Here is a 14486-nt window from a genome sequence, read left to right on the forward strand (position 1 = left end):
TTTGATTCGATTTCATTCCGATGGCTACCTCCAGTGCCTTTTTATAGCGATATTTCCGATCCGGGTTAATTTGGCCCAAATCTGGGCTTGTGCCAAACACGCTGTTAGCGTTGGAGTTGAGGAGTCTTACTTCCCCTTGCAGATATATACCCCTATCGTTCTATCAGCAAAGCTGTTGCCTCCTCGAGCCTAGCATCTACTTGACGGGGGATCACTCCCTACTTCATCTTTGGTTACGAACTTCACTATATACCCTTTGAATTTCTACTAAGGTTTATCGTTACCTCCAACTCCTTAATTATATCCTCACCTATCAACTCCCACGATGTCTACGACAAGGAAAGCTGGCCAGACACTGGCAAAAGTCTTAGGGATCAAGCTTGAAGACCCTGATATGGACGACGTAACTCGAGGAGAATCGGTCTTCTCGATGCAGACGGCAGACAGTTTCGTCGAGCATCAACCCACAAGCGCAGAATGGCTCCGAGAAATAATGCCCTCGGGACGAGATGTACTTAACTATTTTAAGTCGTTATTTCCTTTCTTATCATGGATCAGGTTTTACAACTTACAATGGTTTATCGGTGATCTCGTTGCAGGTATGTTCTTGTTAACTACCTACCTAACCTAACCCAGGTACCTAAAGCTATAGATTGCATAGCTAACTTCTTTCCAGGCATAACTATCGGTGCTGTCGTCGTACCGCAGGGAATGGCTTACGCCAAGTTGGCTAATCTTCCAGTCGAATTCGGATTATATTCATCATTCATGGGCGTCCTTCTTTACTGGTTTTTTGCCACTTCTAAAGATATCACTATAGGGGTACGTGAACGGAGAGCTCTTAATAAAAAAGATATCTTACTGACATACTATAGCCTGTTGCCGTCGTCTCTACTGTCACAGGCTCTGTCGTCGCCAAAGCTACTAAAGAATATCCCCAGTACGAAGATACGCCGTGGGTAATTGCGAGTGCCCTTGCTCTCATATCCGGCGCAATTGTGCTTTTTATCGGTTTAATTCGGTGCGGATGGATCGTCGAATTGATACCCTTAGTGTCTCTCGCAGCTTTTATGACCGGTTCCGCTATCAACATTGCCGCAGGGCAAGTTCCTACGCTTATGGGAATTACCGGCTTTTCTACAAGGGATTCAACATACATGGTCATCATCAACACTTTAAAGAACCTAGGCAAGACGGATTTGAACGCAGCTATGGGTCTAACTGCGCTTACAATGCTCTACACGATCCGGTTCTCATGCACTTGGGCGGCCAAGAAATTTCCAAACCACCACAAGTTGTTTTTCTTCCTCTCAACACTTAGAGCGGTCTTCGTCATATTATTATACACCATGATCAGTTGGTTAGTTAATATGCACCGCCGTGATCACCCGGCCTTCGCCATTCTTAAGGATGTACCTCGAGGTTTCCAGCACGCCGCCGTTCCTACCATCGACTCGGATATAATCAGATCATTTATTGGCGAACTACCTGCAACAGTCATTGTTTTACTAATCGAACATATTGCCATCTCAAAGTCCTTCGGCCGAGTCAACAATTACACGATCAACCCGTCCCAAGAGATGGTTGCTATTGGCGTTACCAACGTCCTTGCGCCCTTCCTCGGAGGGTTCCCGTCAACGGGTTCTTTCAGTCGTACAGCTATCAAATCGAAAGCAGGTGTTCGGACCCCCTTTGCCGGCGTTATCACGGCCGCTGTGGTGCTCTTAGCTATCTACGCACTTACGGCCGTTTTCTTTTATATCCCCTCCGCGTCGCTCGCTGCTGTTATCATCCACGCCGTCGGAGATCTGATAACACCACCAAATACGCTTTACAAGTTCTGGAGGATATCACCTCTCGAGGTCGTGATCTTCTTCGTCGGCGTAATCGTTACCGTTTTTTCAACAATCGAGAACGGAATCTACGCAACAATATGTATCTCGTTTGCGGTTTTCATATTTCGCGTACTCAAGTCTCGCGGTAGGTTCCTCGGTAGGGTCCAGGTACACTCCGTACTGGGCGATCACCTCATTGGCAATGACAGTAAGGTGTTGGGCGAATACGGGACTTTCGAAGCTTTGGATTCTAGCCTCTCACCGCCTACGCGTAACGTTTTCCTCCCGATAGACCACGAAGACGGCTCAAACCCGGAAGTCGAAATCTCTAGCCCTTACCCTGGTATTTTCATCTACCGATTTTCCGAGGGGTTCAACTACCCAAGCGCCAGTCATACTCTAGACTATCTTACAAGCCACATATTTGCCAATACTCGTCGTACTCGGACAGACACGTATGCGCGCGTTGGCGACCGTCCATGGAACGACCCGGGCCCGAAGAAGGGCCAAGAAGAGAACACCTCGCTGCCGACGTTGAAGGCTATCATATTTGACTTTAGTTCTGTTAATAATGTCGACGTCACGTCGGTGCAGCAACTAATCGACGTGCGCAACCAGCTAGACCGATACACAGCGCCAGATGTGGTAGATGTCCACTTCGCTTGCATCAACAACCGATGGACGAAGAGAGGACTCGTCTCCGCCGGCTTCGGCTACCCGACGCCGCGTCCGGACGGCCTGCACTCGCGGTGGAAGTCCATCTTCAGCGTCGCCGAGATCGGTGGCTCGGAATCGGCAGCGGCGGCCGCGGAGCAAGAAGCCAACGAGAAGGAAAGCCAGATCCGGCCGACGATCAGCAAGGCGGAGTCGGTAGACCCGTCGACCCAGGCCACTACTCCCGGGCCCAGCACCGCTTCTAGCATAACGCAGTCTGCGGCACCGAGGAACAACAAGGCGTCTGAGTTCGCTAAGAACGCGGAGACCAGAAAGGTTGCCGTGCACGGGCTCAACCGCCCGCTGTTCCACGTCGATCTGACGAGCGCGCTGCAGAGCGCTATCGCGAACGTGAGAGCGAGAGACGAGGTCGAGGCCCAAGGAGGCCCGGATATCGGCGTCACGGTTTAAGATTTAAGATTTGCTTTTTTTTTTTAAAAAAAAAAATAGTTGGTAATCGGCGCGTAGGCAAACGTGTATAATGAGGATTGGTTAGCATTTTGGGAGAGTTATGAATGAGTAAAATTAAGGAGGTATTTTCTTTTTGGGTTGCTTATGGCGGCCAGCTTACCAACAATTACCTCGTATAGAGAGAGGGTAAACGGATGAATGAAAAAAAAAAGAAAAGGGCGAAATTTAGAATTGTTGCATATATACGCATGCATTCATCGGACTGGTCCATAGACTTAAGGACACAACTCGGGGGCTGCGTTGTAGATACTTTTTTGCATGAGGTTTAGGGTTAGACACTTGTATATATGAGGCGGGTTGTGTTGGATATACCCTGACGAATACTAGGCGAAAGTTAATCACGATACGATATGATGCCGTACCGAATTTCTTTTTTTTTGTTTTATCGACGTGATATTATGTATTATATACTTCACACTAGTCCTTGTTTCGAGTAACCGTCCTGATATTTTCTATATTCCCGTCACCCCGCCATACGACGTAGCGGGGACACCAGGCGGGATGACCAGCGTTGCATTACCTACCTAAGGTATATAAGGTTTAAGTTTAGGTACATTTCAGCCCCCAAGACCACGTTGTCTTTAACGTTGAGTTAGTATGTACGCACTTTATGTGTGGGAGATGGGACGAGACGGGATGAAAGGAGAGGGGATGAAATGGGATAAGGCGAAAGAAGACAAGACAAGAAACAAAATGGGATAAGATGAGATGGGGCGAAGAGGGATATCAAAGCCGGACTGCTTTAGAGAGGTACCTATTAATTACCTCCTATTCTACATGTATATCTACCTGAGGTACGCTCCCTTTAATTTTCCTAAACGCCCGTTTTCGAAATAGAAATACCCCATCCACCCAGACGCCCAGAATTCAAATTCAGTTTTACAAGGTCGGCCTCCTATCCTATCCCATCCCATCCCATTCCAATCCAGGTGTTCGGTGTACTAACCGCCCACCTCTCCATAGAACGAAAGTGAGGCGGGATAGGCGAGATGCGGTGAAATGAGGTAGACCGAGTAGAAACTAGGTACCTAACATAAGAGCAAGAGGGGGGGGGGGATGAAATGAAATAGAGGGAGCGGTACATATGCAAAGTAAAGTAGAATTCGGAGGACGCCGACCGGGAGACCGGGTCGGTCAGGTCGGTCGGGTCGGGTCGGGTCTGGGGCGGCGGCAAAATTGACTTATGGTGGGACGGGGACGGGGTGAGTATACCAGCGGCCTAGTAAGGGCCAACGGAAGTGATTTGGGTGACTTGATTAGGGCATATCGAGAAAATGTGTATATTGTATTGTATCTTATAGCCGTTGTAGGAAATTCTACTTACATACGAGATAGGTAGATGGCGCAAATAGCTTGTCAACCGACTCGGCTGCCGTCAAAGTAGGGAAGTCGGTAGAAAGGGGAGGCAGGGGAGCATCTGAAGAGCAGCTAGAGAAACAAGCCCTCACTTACCTTACCACCAGCTCAGCTCACGATAACTTCCAAACGCACACTATAGTTAGCAGTAGACAGTAGACAGGCTATTAACCACACACAAACTCTATCATCATCAAAAGCCGTAGCTAGGTATCTTTTACAGGAGGTATATATTTAGTTGTCTGCAGCTATACTCTATATGCGCAAGCGCAACCTGCCTCTCCTTAACCTCCTCCTCCCTCGTTCCCATAACCAATCCTAACCGCAAAGTGATTTGAATCGCGAGAATTCCCCATCTATCCAGGAGCAAGTAGAAAAAGTTTTTTTAAAAAAAACACCCCCGTAGTATACCAGGTATCATAACCTGAGAGATAAAAAGAAGAAGAAGAAAAAAAGGCAAAACAAGGCCATTGGATCATCCCCAGCGCAGCTGAGGATAGGTATTCCCTTTGAGAAGTAAATATTGAAGAGAAAAAGACAAAAAAAGAAAAAAAGGAACGATTAGAAAATTACCATTCTCTCTCCCCTTTCCACCGTCCCCCCTTTTTACCAGAAAAAAAGGCGGGGTGGCTAGGACATTCATTGTTGGGCCTCATCAGATATCCTATAGTTCACATACGTTGAGGCGTGTTGTTGTTGTTGTGCTGCGTAGCAAAGTTCCCGTAACTAGCGGGGAAGCCTGTTCCCGGACTAGATCCCATACCGTGGTATTTTCCTTCTTCTTTTGTTTCTTTTTTATTTTGGGGTCCGCAACGAGGTATAGAGATAGATAGAGATAGAGACAAAGAAAGGGGATGAAGAGAGTTTGTTTAGGTAGTCGACTAGAAGTAGTAGCCTCACCTAACTCTCTTCGCTCTCCCACCTTGTCCCTGCCTCATCCTCTTCGACCCTCCTCCTTTCCCAATTCCATTCCCACTCCCACTCCCACTGCCTCCTCCTTCCGTCCCCGCCGTCCACCTCGACCTCAAATGGCTCACAAGCGAGCTCAAGCGTGCCGTATACGCCACGGGCCCGCCCTTCTCCACAATCCTTCGCTGCAGCGCCGTCAGCTCGTCGACCCACGGGCCCAGGATCTCCGGCGGTATCGAGGCCAGGATGTCGACGACGAAATTGCGATCCTCCCCGCCGACGAGCCGGAAGAACAAATTGCGCTCCGCCTTCGCCCGAGCCCGCGGGTCGTTCTTCTTCATTCCCTCCTGTTCGTCGTCCTCCTCCTCCGCTGGGTCGTCCACGTCCCGGTCCCACTCCACAACCACCTTCTCCAATATGTGCACGGCCGCGCTCGCCGCCGCCCGCAGCTCCCACCCGCGCAGCGGCCGCGCCGTGTTGTGGATCGCCCCGCGGATCTGCCGCGTCACCCGCGCCAGGTGCTCGGCGCACCATCGCACGTCCTTCCGGGCGCGCGGGGGAGCCCCGCGCGCCGCCGGGTTCTCCGCGTACTCCCGGAGGCCCGCGAGGGCGGCGTCCGCGCGGCGCTGCAGGTCGCGGAACTGGTTCGAGTAGGAGTACGAGTAAGAATTAGAGTAAGAATAGGAATTGGGGTGGGAGTAGGAGCCGGGGGACTGGGGCGGGGACTCGTAAGCGTCCGCGTCCGCGTCCGCGCGCATCGACGACAGGAAGTACTGGAAGAAGTCGTCGTTGCGGAGCAGCATGCGGAAGATGGTCTGCTCGAGGTCGCCCCTCTTGACGGCGCGCTTCCCCCGCCGCGGGTTGTCGAACAGGTCCGGCCGGTACTCGTCGGCGGGCACCTCGCTGAGGGAGGCGAGCATCTCGCGGGTCTCGCGGACGCGCCGGGGGTTCGGGTCCGGCGACTGGCCGACGACGTCGCAGTGCAGGCTGTCGGCCAGCATGTCGAGGTGGAAGTCCGAGATGGCGTCGTACGGGTTCCCGAGCTCTGCCGGGTACCCGTGCGGCGTCAGGGAGAGCGGGCTCCGCTGGGCGCCGAGGACCTGGCTCGTGATCTGGTCGAACAGCCACAGGATGTGCCGGCAGGGAGACTCCCCGCGCTCGCCGCTCTCGCAGGTGCAGCTCGGGGTGCCGTAGCCGCTCTGCTCCGAGCCGGTCCGGACGGTGTACTCGACCGGCTCCGTTATCAGGAAGAGGCAGCGCTCGTCGCCAGCTTGGCATCCGCGCAGCGTGAACTGCGGGGGCACCTCTATGGCCCGGTTGACGTTCTCCCGCGTCTCCTCGTCGAGAAGATCCAGCGAGTACCGGAGGTTTGACGGAGAAACCATGAAGCCGTCATCGTCGACGTCGAAATCCCTTTCCGAGTCGGACTCGGAGCTGGAGTCTTCCACCTCTTGTTCTCCTCCTTCTTGTTGATCTTGTTGTTGTTCTTGTTGCTGCTGCTGTTGTTGTAACTTCCGACTTTGAAGACGAGTTATAGGCGGCATACTTCCGAGTGAGAGCCTGCTGAAACGTTCCGATGGTGGAGACATAAGTGACGAGAAGCGAGTTAAGATGAAACGAAGGTGATACCGAAGGATTTCTTATACACATACGTCTTGGGGATGTGACGAGACGGTGGTTACTTATAACATAGTCGCAGGGAGGCAGGCAGACAGGCCAGAGCAAGCCCCTAAAAGTCCGACATGGTGACAAAGAAGACCCGGTACCCAGACCGCTCGGTCCAGGTTGGTTCGATGTGCAGCCATACTTTACCTATTTCGTGCGAGTTACGAACAAATTAGTCGTAGAATGAGGAGGGATAAGGGAAGACCAGAATCCTCAGCCACGGGTCAAGAATTGGGCAAACGAACGACTCGAAAGGGACGTTGCAGCTGAAACGATATATGATATGCATTTATTATCCCGAACGAGTAATCGCTGGACCCAAGGGGATGGTTAGGACTGGCGATGCCGAATCTTACCTCATGAGATTCGCTATTGCTGACGGTAGAGGACGGACGTATAGCATAGCATCTGAATAACTTGGACGTTGTTGCGTGCGATATTACCCTGTGCGACGAATGGGGACGAATGCGATGGGCCTCTAATCAGCCACAGGGAGGGACCGGGGGGGTCCATGATTGGCAAATAATACGAGCGGAAAGTTCGTCGGAGCGGTGATTTTCAACATTTTGGACCCCTTCCCCCCTTTCCCCCCTTCCCTTATTTTCTGCCTTGGAGGAGAAGAGGCAGCACGGATCCGTAGTTGTGGACTCGCATATAAAGCACGGCCGGGGCCCTCGATGCGACCGCCGCTGATATGAGAGGTTCGTCGTGTCTTTGGGTCGCGATTTGGGCCGCGAAGCCTCCGTGCTAGGCCGCCTCTTGGCGCGACCACCTCGTCAGTTTTTTTAGTGTTTTTTGTCTTTTCCCACCGATGCCGACCCATTAGGCGGCCAGCGAGGCTTCTTACACACACAATCTCTTTTTCTAACACATTCCTCCGTTTCAATTTCTTCCAGAAAAGAAAACACAATTGAGGACTCCAGCTCTAAATTACCATCATTTTTGAAAACTCAACGACGAACGAGGTCCCCCCCAAAGCGATCAAAGTTCGTGTGCCGCCCTTGCGCATTGGGCCGACCTCTACGTGCTGCTCCGATTTAGGATTTCTCCGAACTACCCCGGATACTCGCATTGCCTATTCCGGTATGGAATTTCGAACCGGTATAATATCATCCGGCACAAAACTTTGCGGACGCGCGGAACCATCAGCTTCTATTCACTTATGACTTATGTGGTTCGGGCCGACGAAGCTTCCTATATGGCACCCTTCCTTATAGCTTCGCTGTATAGCCTCAATGCGAATAATGGTCTTCGTCGCAGTAATGCACGGACATGGAGCAACTGCTGCAGATGGATAGGTACCTAAGTCAAACACCGAAGTGGTATAAGCTCCTGGTTATGATCTCGGTAGAAAGCATACCTACCTAACCTACCTACCTGGGTATCTAACCTAAGGTAGGTAGGTATACGATGCTTTGCCTCCCCCAAAGTACTCGGTACTAGATCCCATTGGGCCCTTCCAAAAAGGACCTTGCGGTCGCTAGGTTATGAGGTCCTGGGACGACACTACGGTAATAGCCAGTCAGCTGCGCCGCTTTGGTATACTCCCCTTTCACCTCAACAGTTTGCCACTTCGGCTAACCAGTTGTCATTAGGGGTAGTGTTGATTGCACGTTTGGGAAGTTGCCAACTAGCGTAGAGTTGGGATTAGCACTTCACATAGTCAGTCAGTCAGTGGAAATTGTTTTCTCTGCTCTTCTACCAGGACTTCGGACGGGTCCAGGGGGTGGTAGCCAGGCCCTTATCCTATCGAAGCGTCGGCATCCTAGTTCCTTGCGTCCTTCCCAACTTCTTTCTTTCTAGACGCAAAGACTTTGGCTTCGTCACTCTGTGCCATCCCTACCTCACGCTGAACCCATCCTGTGGCGAAGTACCTAGCAACACGTTGTTTCTCGTGGCCTCGGTATATCACCTAAGGGGGGGACTCAAGATATACCGATAGGGCTTGACAAAAGCCAATTGGCTACCAGCCCACTGGCGCAATCTTAGAGACGCCTGCTTGGAGAAAGCTGTAGATACCTAATGATAGGCATCTAAGACACAGGGGCCGACGCGGAATTTTCCTGCTTCTCCCTTTTTTTGGAATCTGCCTAACGGATAAGTCGGGAAGAGACGAGGACGATACAATGGCGAAATGGCTCACGATTCGTCAACATAGCCCCGTAACTACAAACGAGTGTAGTGGAAATTAGGTCGTTCAATAATAGCGTCGTTGGCGACAAGTTGAAGTAGAGGCTAAGGTGCTCTTGAAGACAGTCGGGAAGGCAATCTGTACAAACTTGGGCAACAAGGGAAGTGGTGGCTCGACCTAATAGCATTTACTCCTAATCTCGGGGAACTCTCGGATGGCTCGAAAAACTCTATGTCTGATCATAATTCTACAGTTGAATACTCGGATTTTTCTACCTCTGAAGTTAGGTCCTATGCTCAATTTTGGCAATATCCTCTGAGTAAGTCATTACTATACTTTGACCCCTAATAAATACCTTTTCCGAGTCTTTCTGCTCTAGAATGCTTGGCAGGGGTTTCTTTCACGGCGGCATGATTAGGGTACGCTAGGAATCATTTGGAAGCATATTATATATTGATACTGACTCTTATACCGAAAGGAACGTGGAGTGAGATGCTTGTCTCAGTAGTATGACCAGGTTTTCTTAACCCCCCTTCTTAGGTATGGTTGGTTGCATAGCCTCAGATGGCTCCGTTCTGGAATGCTAATAGCTCTTCCAAGACCTGGTGCAAGGTTGGGCGCTCGAAGTAGTTGTCGTTCCATTTCCCCTTACGACGTTGGGAACCTCTGACTTCCAGAAACTTCTCTGCTACTTCGATTTCGGTCGACCAGAAGCGCTTTGCAGCCTGCTTGACCTCGTCGGCACTCTGTTCACTGACTGGTTTATTTGTTAGAACAAGCTGGCTGTTTCGCCTTATAATGAAGTTGCCAAGAGCCTCTCGTCTACCCCTCGTACATTTGTCTATCAAGGCTCTCATCGCAGGAGGGGTTCTCCTGTACTCGGGAAACTCAAGATCGGGTTCCCATCTATACGACTGCCACACGGCGGCTTTCTGCGGACCGCTGGCCCCTTCAAAGATGCACCACAAGACTCTCCCAAGCATGAACACCTCGGCAGCTTCTTGCTCTGTTTCGCTGAGGGCGATCCATGGTACGTTGAATCCATATTCCGGGTTGGTGTATTTTTCACTCTCCAGTTCTTCGAATCCTGGGACCAGTTCCTCCATTATCTTCCGGTATTTATTGCCTATGGCTTCGGGGACACACTCGTCGGTTGCAATTAGGCGCATGTATTCAATAGCGTTAACCTCCGGTGCCGCAAACTCGCACCATACGCCTCTCTGCTCAAAATCAACCATGATGACGTCGGATTTCTCCGAAAGTACAATATTGTCGAGCCGCAAATCAGGGTAGTATGTTCTAGAGCGAGTTTTCAAATGTTCGAGAGCCTTCGTCAGCTGTATTGACCACTTCAACTGGTCACTGCGATGCAGTAGACCATGAGCTTGTAGACTTGGCAGAACATCCCGAATAGTACCTTTAGGGTGATAAAACGTAGTGAAACCAGCGATAGCCTTCTTGAAACCGAAATTGCACCTCTTTGTAACGACGTGCATCGGCCGCCTAACGATGTTCTCATGGGGTTCGATGGTACAGAGAGTTTTCAGTTCGTGGTAAAGGTATTTCGCCCCACTGGTCAATGCCTTGAAAATGAACAGCTCCTCGTTAATTCGTACGAGACAAACGCTATCATGTAGAATTTGGACAACGTGAAGATCAAAAAAGTCGACTACCGGAGGAAATGGGAAGTCAGGGCCCCAAAAGTAAGCCAACTGTGAAAGTGGAAGTAGCTTGTGCTCCAAGTTATGGTTGAGGCCGACTTTAACTTGGACCTGGTCTGTGTCGAGTGCCATGTTCTCCAGAATCAGACGTGAGCCAAAAGGCACGCCTTTATAGAATTTTTCAAAGGATGATAAGTCATGAAAATCGGTCGTAGTCCAGCGCTGGAGGATTCGAACGATGTGTTTCGCTACGGCAAGTCTAGGTAGCCGAGCGGAGTCCTTGGTGTGGAAGGCCTTGTCTAATTCGAGCTGGTCACGGATAAGACGCGGTTGTGAATTAGAAACGAAGACGTCCATGCGTATAGGGGGAACATGTTTAATGAAAAGCGGGATCACGTAATATTGGCTGCCCAAGCCGGCACAACCATCGACGCGCCATAGGGGATTCAGGGGCGGGTCAAGGCTGTCTATACGATTCTTGGGATTGAGAAGAGAGGACGTCCAGGGGAGTTCAGAATAGTAGTTATCCAGATCTGGGGGTTCTGACTGTTCCTGGATTTCCGGGGGAGGTTGATAATACGCCGCGGTAGGGTGGACGACTTCTCCTATGGCTGTTGAAGACAGTTCCATCTCGAAGTTGATGTTGCTTTCTTAAAAAATTAGCAGATAACCGTAGTAACTTCGAAGCCGGGGTAGTGATTGATTAAAAGGCAGTGTATTTCTTTTTTTGCAAACTGACATCATGGGAAAGCTGCAGTGAATGTGAATTCTGAAGACATCTGGAAGGTCTAGTCAGAAAAAGTTTCGAATTGGATTCAGCTGAAGGTAAGTTTTGCTTTCCAACGTGGAATGACCACTTGATGCTCCGAGAGGCGAACAGCCACAGAAAGCAAGAGCCAAGAGCCAAGAGCCATCTTCTATGATCTCCGTTTGCGATTTCCGCAATTGAAACCTGCATCTGAGTTGCTTCTATGAGAGAGTACTTCTTCATAATAGTACTTCCAGATGTCGCTATAGAAGTAAGGTACTCCAACGTTCAACGTGGCCACTCTACCTACATGATATCCAACTGGGATGACCATATGCTGCTTCTGCTGCGGCTGCTGCTATGCGATCGGATGTCGTAAGAGGTGGTATATATTAGGTACCCAATGTGCGATAGTTGGATCTCGGTAAAAAAGGGGGGGAGGCGTATAAGGAAAAAATAAATAAATAAATCAATACTTGGGGGTACTCGTCGGTGCCGTGTATCGAGAGGCGGATAACCGCAGGCCTAGATTACCTTTATTTTTTCTTCTTTTCTTTTTTTTGTTGGAGAATTTCTTCTCTCTCTCTCTCCATCCGATAGTTCCTTGGCTGTCTTGCAGAACTATCTTATCTGTAATTCTTCTTAAGTGATATCCAATAGCACTGTTTCGTTCCTCGTGAGGTTAAACTGTGTAGGTAATGACTGCGTATGAGTGATGAAGCCGGTCGAGGGACAGGCAAGAGTTTCTCACTTCCAATATTGAAGAGAACGTTTCCAAACCTTTCCCCCTCCCCTTCAAAATCACCACGGGCGCATTGGTATCTGTCTCTGGTCCGATCCTTTGTAATCTTGAGTATATTATTCGCGCCAATTTCGGGGGGACCCAAAAAAAACACAGCTTGGGGGAAACCCAGATGGATCGCGAATTATCAAATAACAGCCATTGAAAAGCAGGGTGCGCTGACCGAATATCAGACCGGTTGCCAGCCATTTTCTCAGACTTTATTCCAAGCGGTAGTCGGCCCTAAATCTGAGAAAAAAGAAAAGCAAATAGGGGGATACCCCGTTAGATTAGGCACAGATTTGTCCCATGATTGGACGCGAGAGAGGCTGGCTCCGCACGGCTTTATAGGTAGAAAGTCCAGGTACTTAATGTTTGTTAAGTTTGCGACCCAAGCTTTTCTACCTACCTTGTCATATTATTATTAATGTATTTAGCTAACGCAGCGTCAGTATACTCAACACCGTTTTAACTGGTTCACCATATGTATAGCGCGTTCCTAAATGGGCATCCCGCATCTCCTAATCTTGTTAGTCGCGTCCTCTCCTTAAGACAGATGCTAGGATTAGAGAAATAGCTCTGTAGGGTCTTGTTAGACTCGTTGACTGTTGATCGTTGACCCGCTTCTTTACTATGCCAATTCATGATCGGTCGGTCTGAGGCAGGTCTGGAGACCACGAGCGCTGGTCGGTGAATGTCAATTTTCCATAGTTGGGCTGGAGCTATTTGAGCTATCAACAGCTAAGAATCTGAACGATATCTTCGATGCGGCCCATGGGGGCCTGATGATGTGGGATGCAACATCGGGGAGTGCTGTGGCCTCTATATATCGTCAAGGAGACGTAATGACGCTAAGTTGAAAAAGATTGTCTATCTGCGTAGTCTCGATTAGTTTAGGTTAGGTTAGGTAGAGAGATGTGGATTTCTCATAGGGCTGAGATATACGATACGGGTGGCTTGGCATTTCCCAATATCTACATACACTGGATCCTCATCGCCAAGAAGTCCAGGGGCCACTTTCAATCTAGATAGTAGTTTAAAGGTCAACTTAAAAAAGAAGAAGAAGAAAAAAAAAAAACGATGGAATTACCAGGTATTCGGTCCACAACCCCCTTACTACCAATGTAGATAAGTACCTGAAGTAGATAGGCACCGTAGTATGCATTTTAAGGGGTGTAGTGTAGTTTGGGTAGCCGTAACGTTGGAATGAAGATTCGTATCAATTGTCAAGTACAAAAACTTCTCCGAGAATGACTATGGTATGTATCACTTAATAAAGAAATGTTGTATTTGATTTTTGAAAGTTCAAGTTATAGACATAACTAACGAACCTTAGTTCGAGTAAAAAGTTATAATAAGAGCTTTAAACCAGGCAGCTACGTTTCGGTTTCGGGAGAACCGTGTTCATAATATACGCATCGGTTTATTATCTGCTATATCTGGCAGATCAACTTACATGTGCCTAATATCAAACAACCATCATGACTTCCATGAGCACTAGTGACTTATCATATAAGCTCCATTGGAGCCGATGGGTGGTGTAGGTATGAGGTAAATATAAAGAAGGCTCGGGCCGAAGATCAGATAAATATCTTAGGGTGAGCCGTGAGAACCCACGTGGCGAACTAATTATGGTTTAAAAAAATAATAACGTGAGATCTAAAGTGGGAGGGTTTTCTTTTAAGCGTGATGGGAACTCCAATTCGGCTGATCGCCCCTATAGCCCATGATGTCACTCGGGTAAATTGGGAAAAATGATATTAAGATACATAACGATAGCGTCTGGGCTCGACTAATAGGTAGAATATGTTCTTGGAATATTCGGTTGACAACCGAGAATTGATGTCGCGATTCGGAGCGAGGCGGTGTCCGAGCACATCATCTCATGCAGAACTGGCAAAGCTGACTTTTACAACCATTCATTTCGTCTTGGTGAGATTCATCTGTGTTTTCTTGTTTTCTGAGACGGACGCAAAAAATCCCGCGACGAGGAAGTACATTCATAAACTACCTCCTACTGACAAGAGGGGCAATCCGAGACACGTGGGTGGTTAAGGTAGGAGTAAAACTGTACATACCTTAGCTAGGCAATCGACTTGCTAATTGTTGGCGCGTAGATCTTGCAAGATGCATTATGCTATTAGACTGTGGGGGGGGGGGGGGGGGGGGGGGGGGGGGGGGGGGGGGGGGGGGGGGGGGGGGGGGGGGGGGTCGG

The 14486-nt window shown here is 49.4% G+C and overlaps 3 protein-coding genes across 3 annotated transcripts; 1 reads left to right on the forward strand and 2 right to left on the reverse strand.

The window, feature by feature from the left end:
* Window positions 1-325: 325 nt before the first annotated feature.
* On the forward strand, window positions 326-2960 carry F4812DRAFT_450760 (sulfate permease; the record flags this gene model as incomplete). The annotated part of the gene is made up of 3 exons (XM_047936127.1): window positions 326-599; window positions 677-822; window positions 876-2960. The coding sequence occupies 3 exons, from the start codon at window positions 326-328 to the stop codon at window positions 2958-2960; spliced, it is 2505 nt and encodes an 834-aa protein (XP_047791213.1).
* A 2165-nt stretch (window positions 2961-5125) lies between these two features.
* Window positions 5126-7151, reverse strand: F4812DRAFT_470661 (uncharacterized protein). The gene has a single exon (XM_047939003.1). It carries the CDS (start codon window positions 6872-6874, stop codon window positions 5273-5275), a length of 1602 nt encoding a protein of 533 aa, XP_047791214.1. The 5' UTR covers window positions 6875-7151; the 3' UTR covers window positions 5126-5272.
* Window positions 7152-9406: 2255 nt separating this feature from the next.
* Window positions 9407-11543, reverse strand: F4812DRAFT_350424 (uncharacterized protein). The gene has a single exon (XM_047931726.1). It carries the CDS (start codon window positions 11370-11372, stop codon window positions 9642-9644), a length of 1731 nt encoding a protein of 576 aa, XP_047791215.1. The 5' UTR covers window positions 11373-11543; the 3' UTR covers window positions 9407-9641.
* Between the last annotated feature and the right edge of the window lie 2943 nt (window positions 11544-14486).

The sequence above is a fragment of the Daldinia caldariorum genome (genome assembly GCF_022478825.1).
Source record: "Daldinia caldariorum strain CBS 122874 unplaced genomic scaffold F4812scaffold_6, whole genome shotgun sequence".
NCBI lineage: Eukaryota > Fungi > Ascomycota > Sordariomycetes > Xylariales > Hypoxylaceae > Daldinia > Daldinia caldariorum.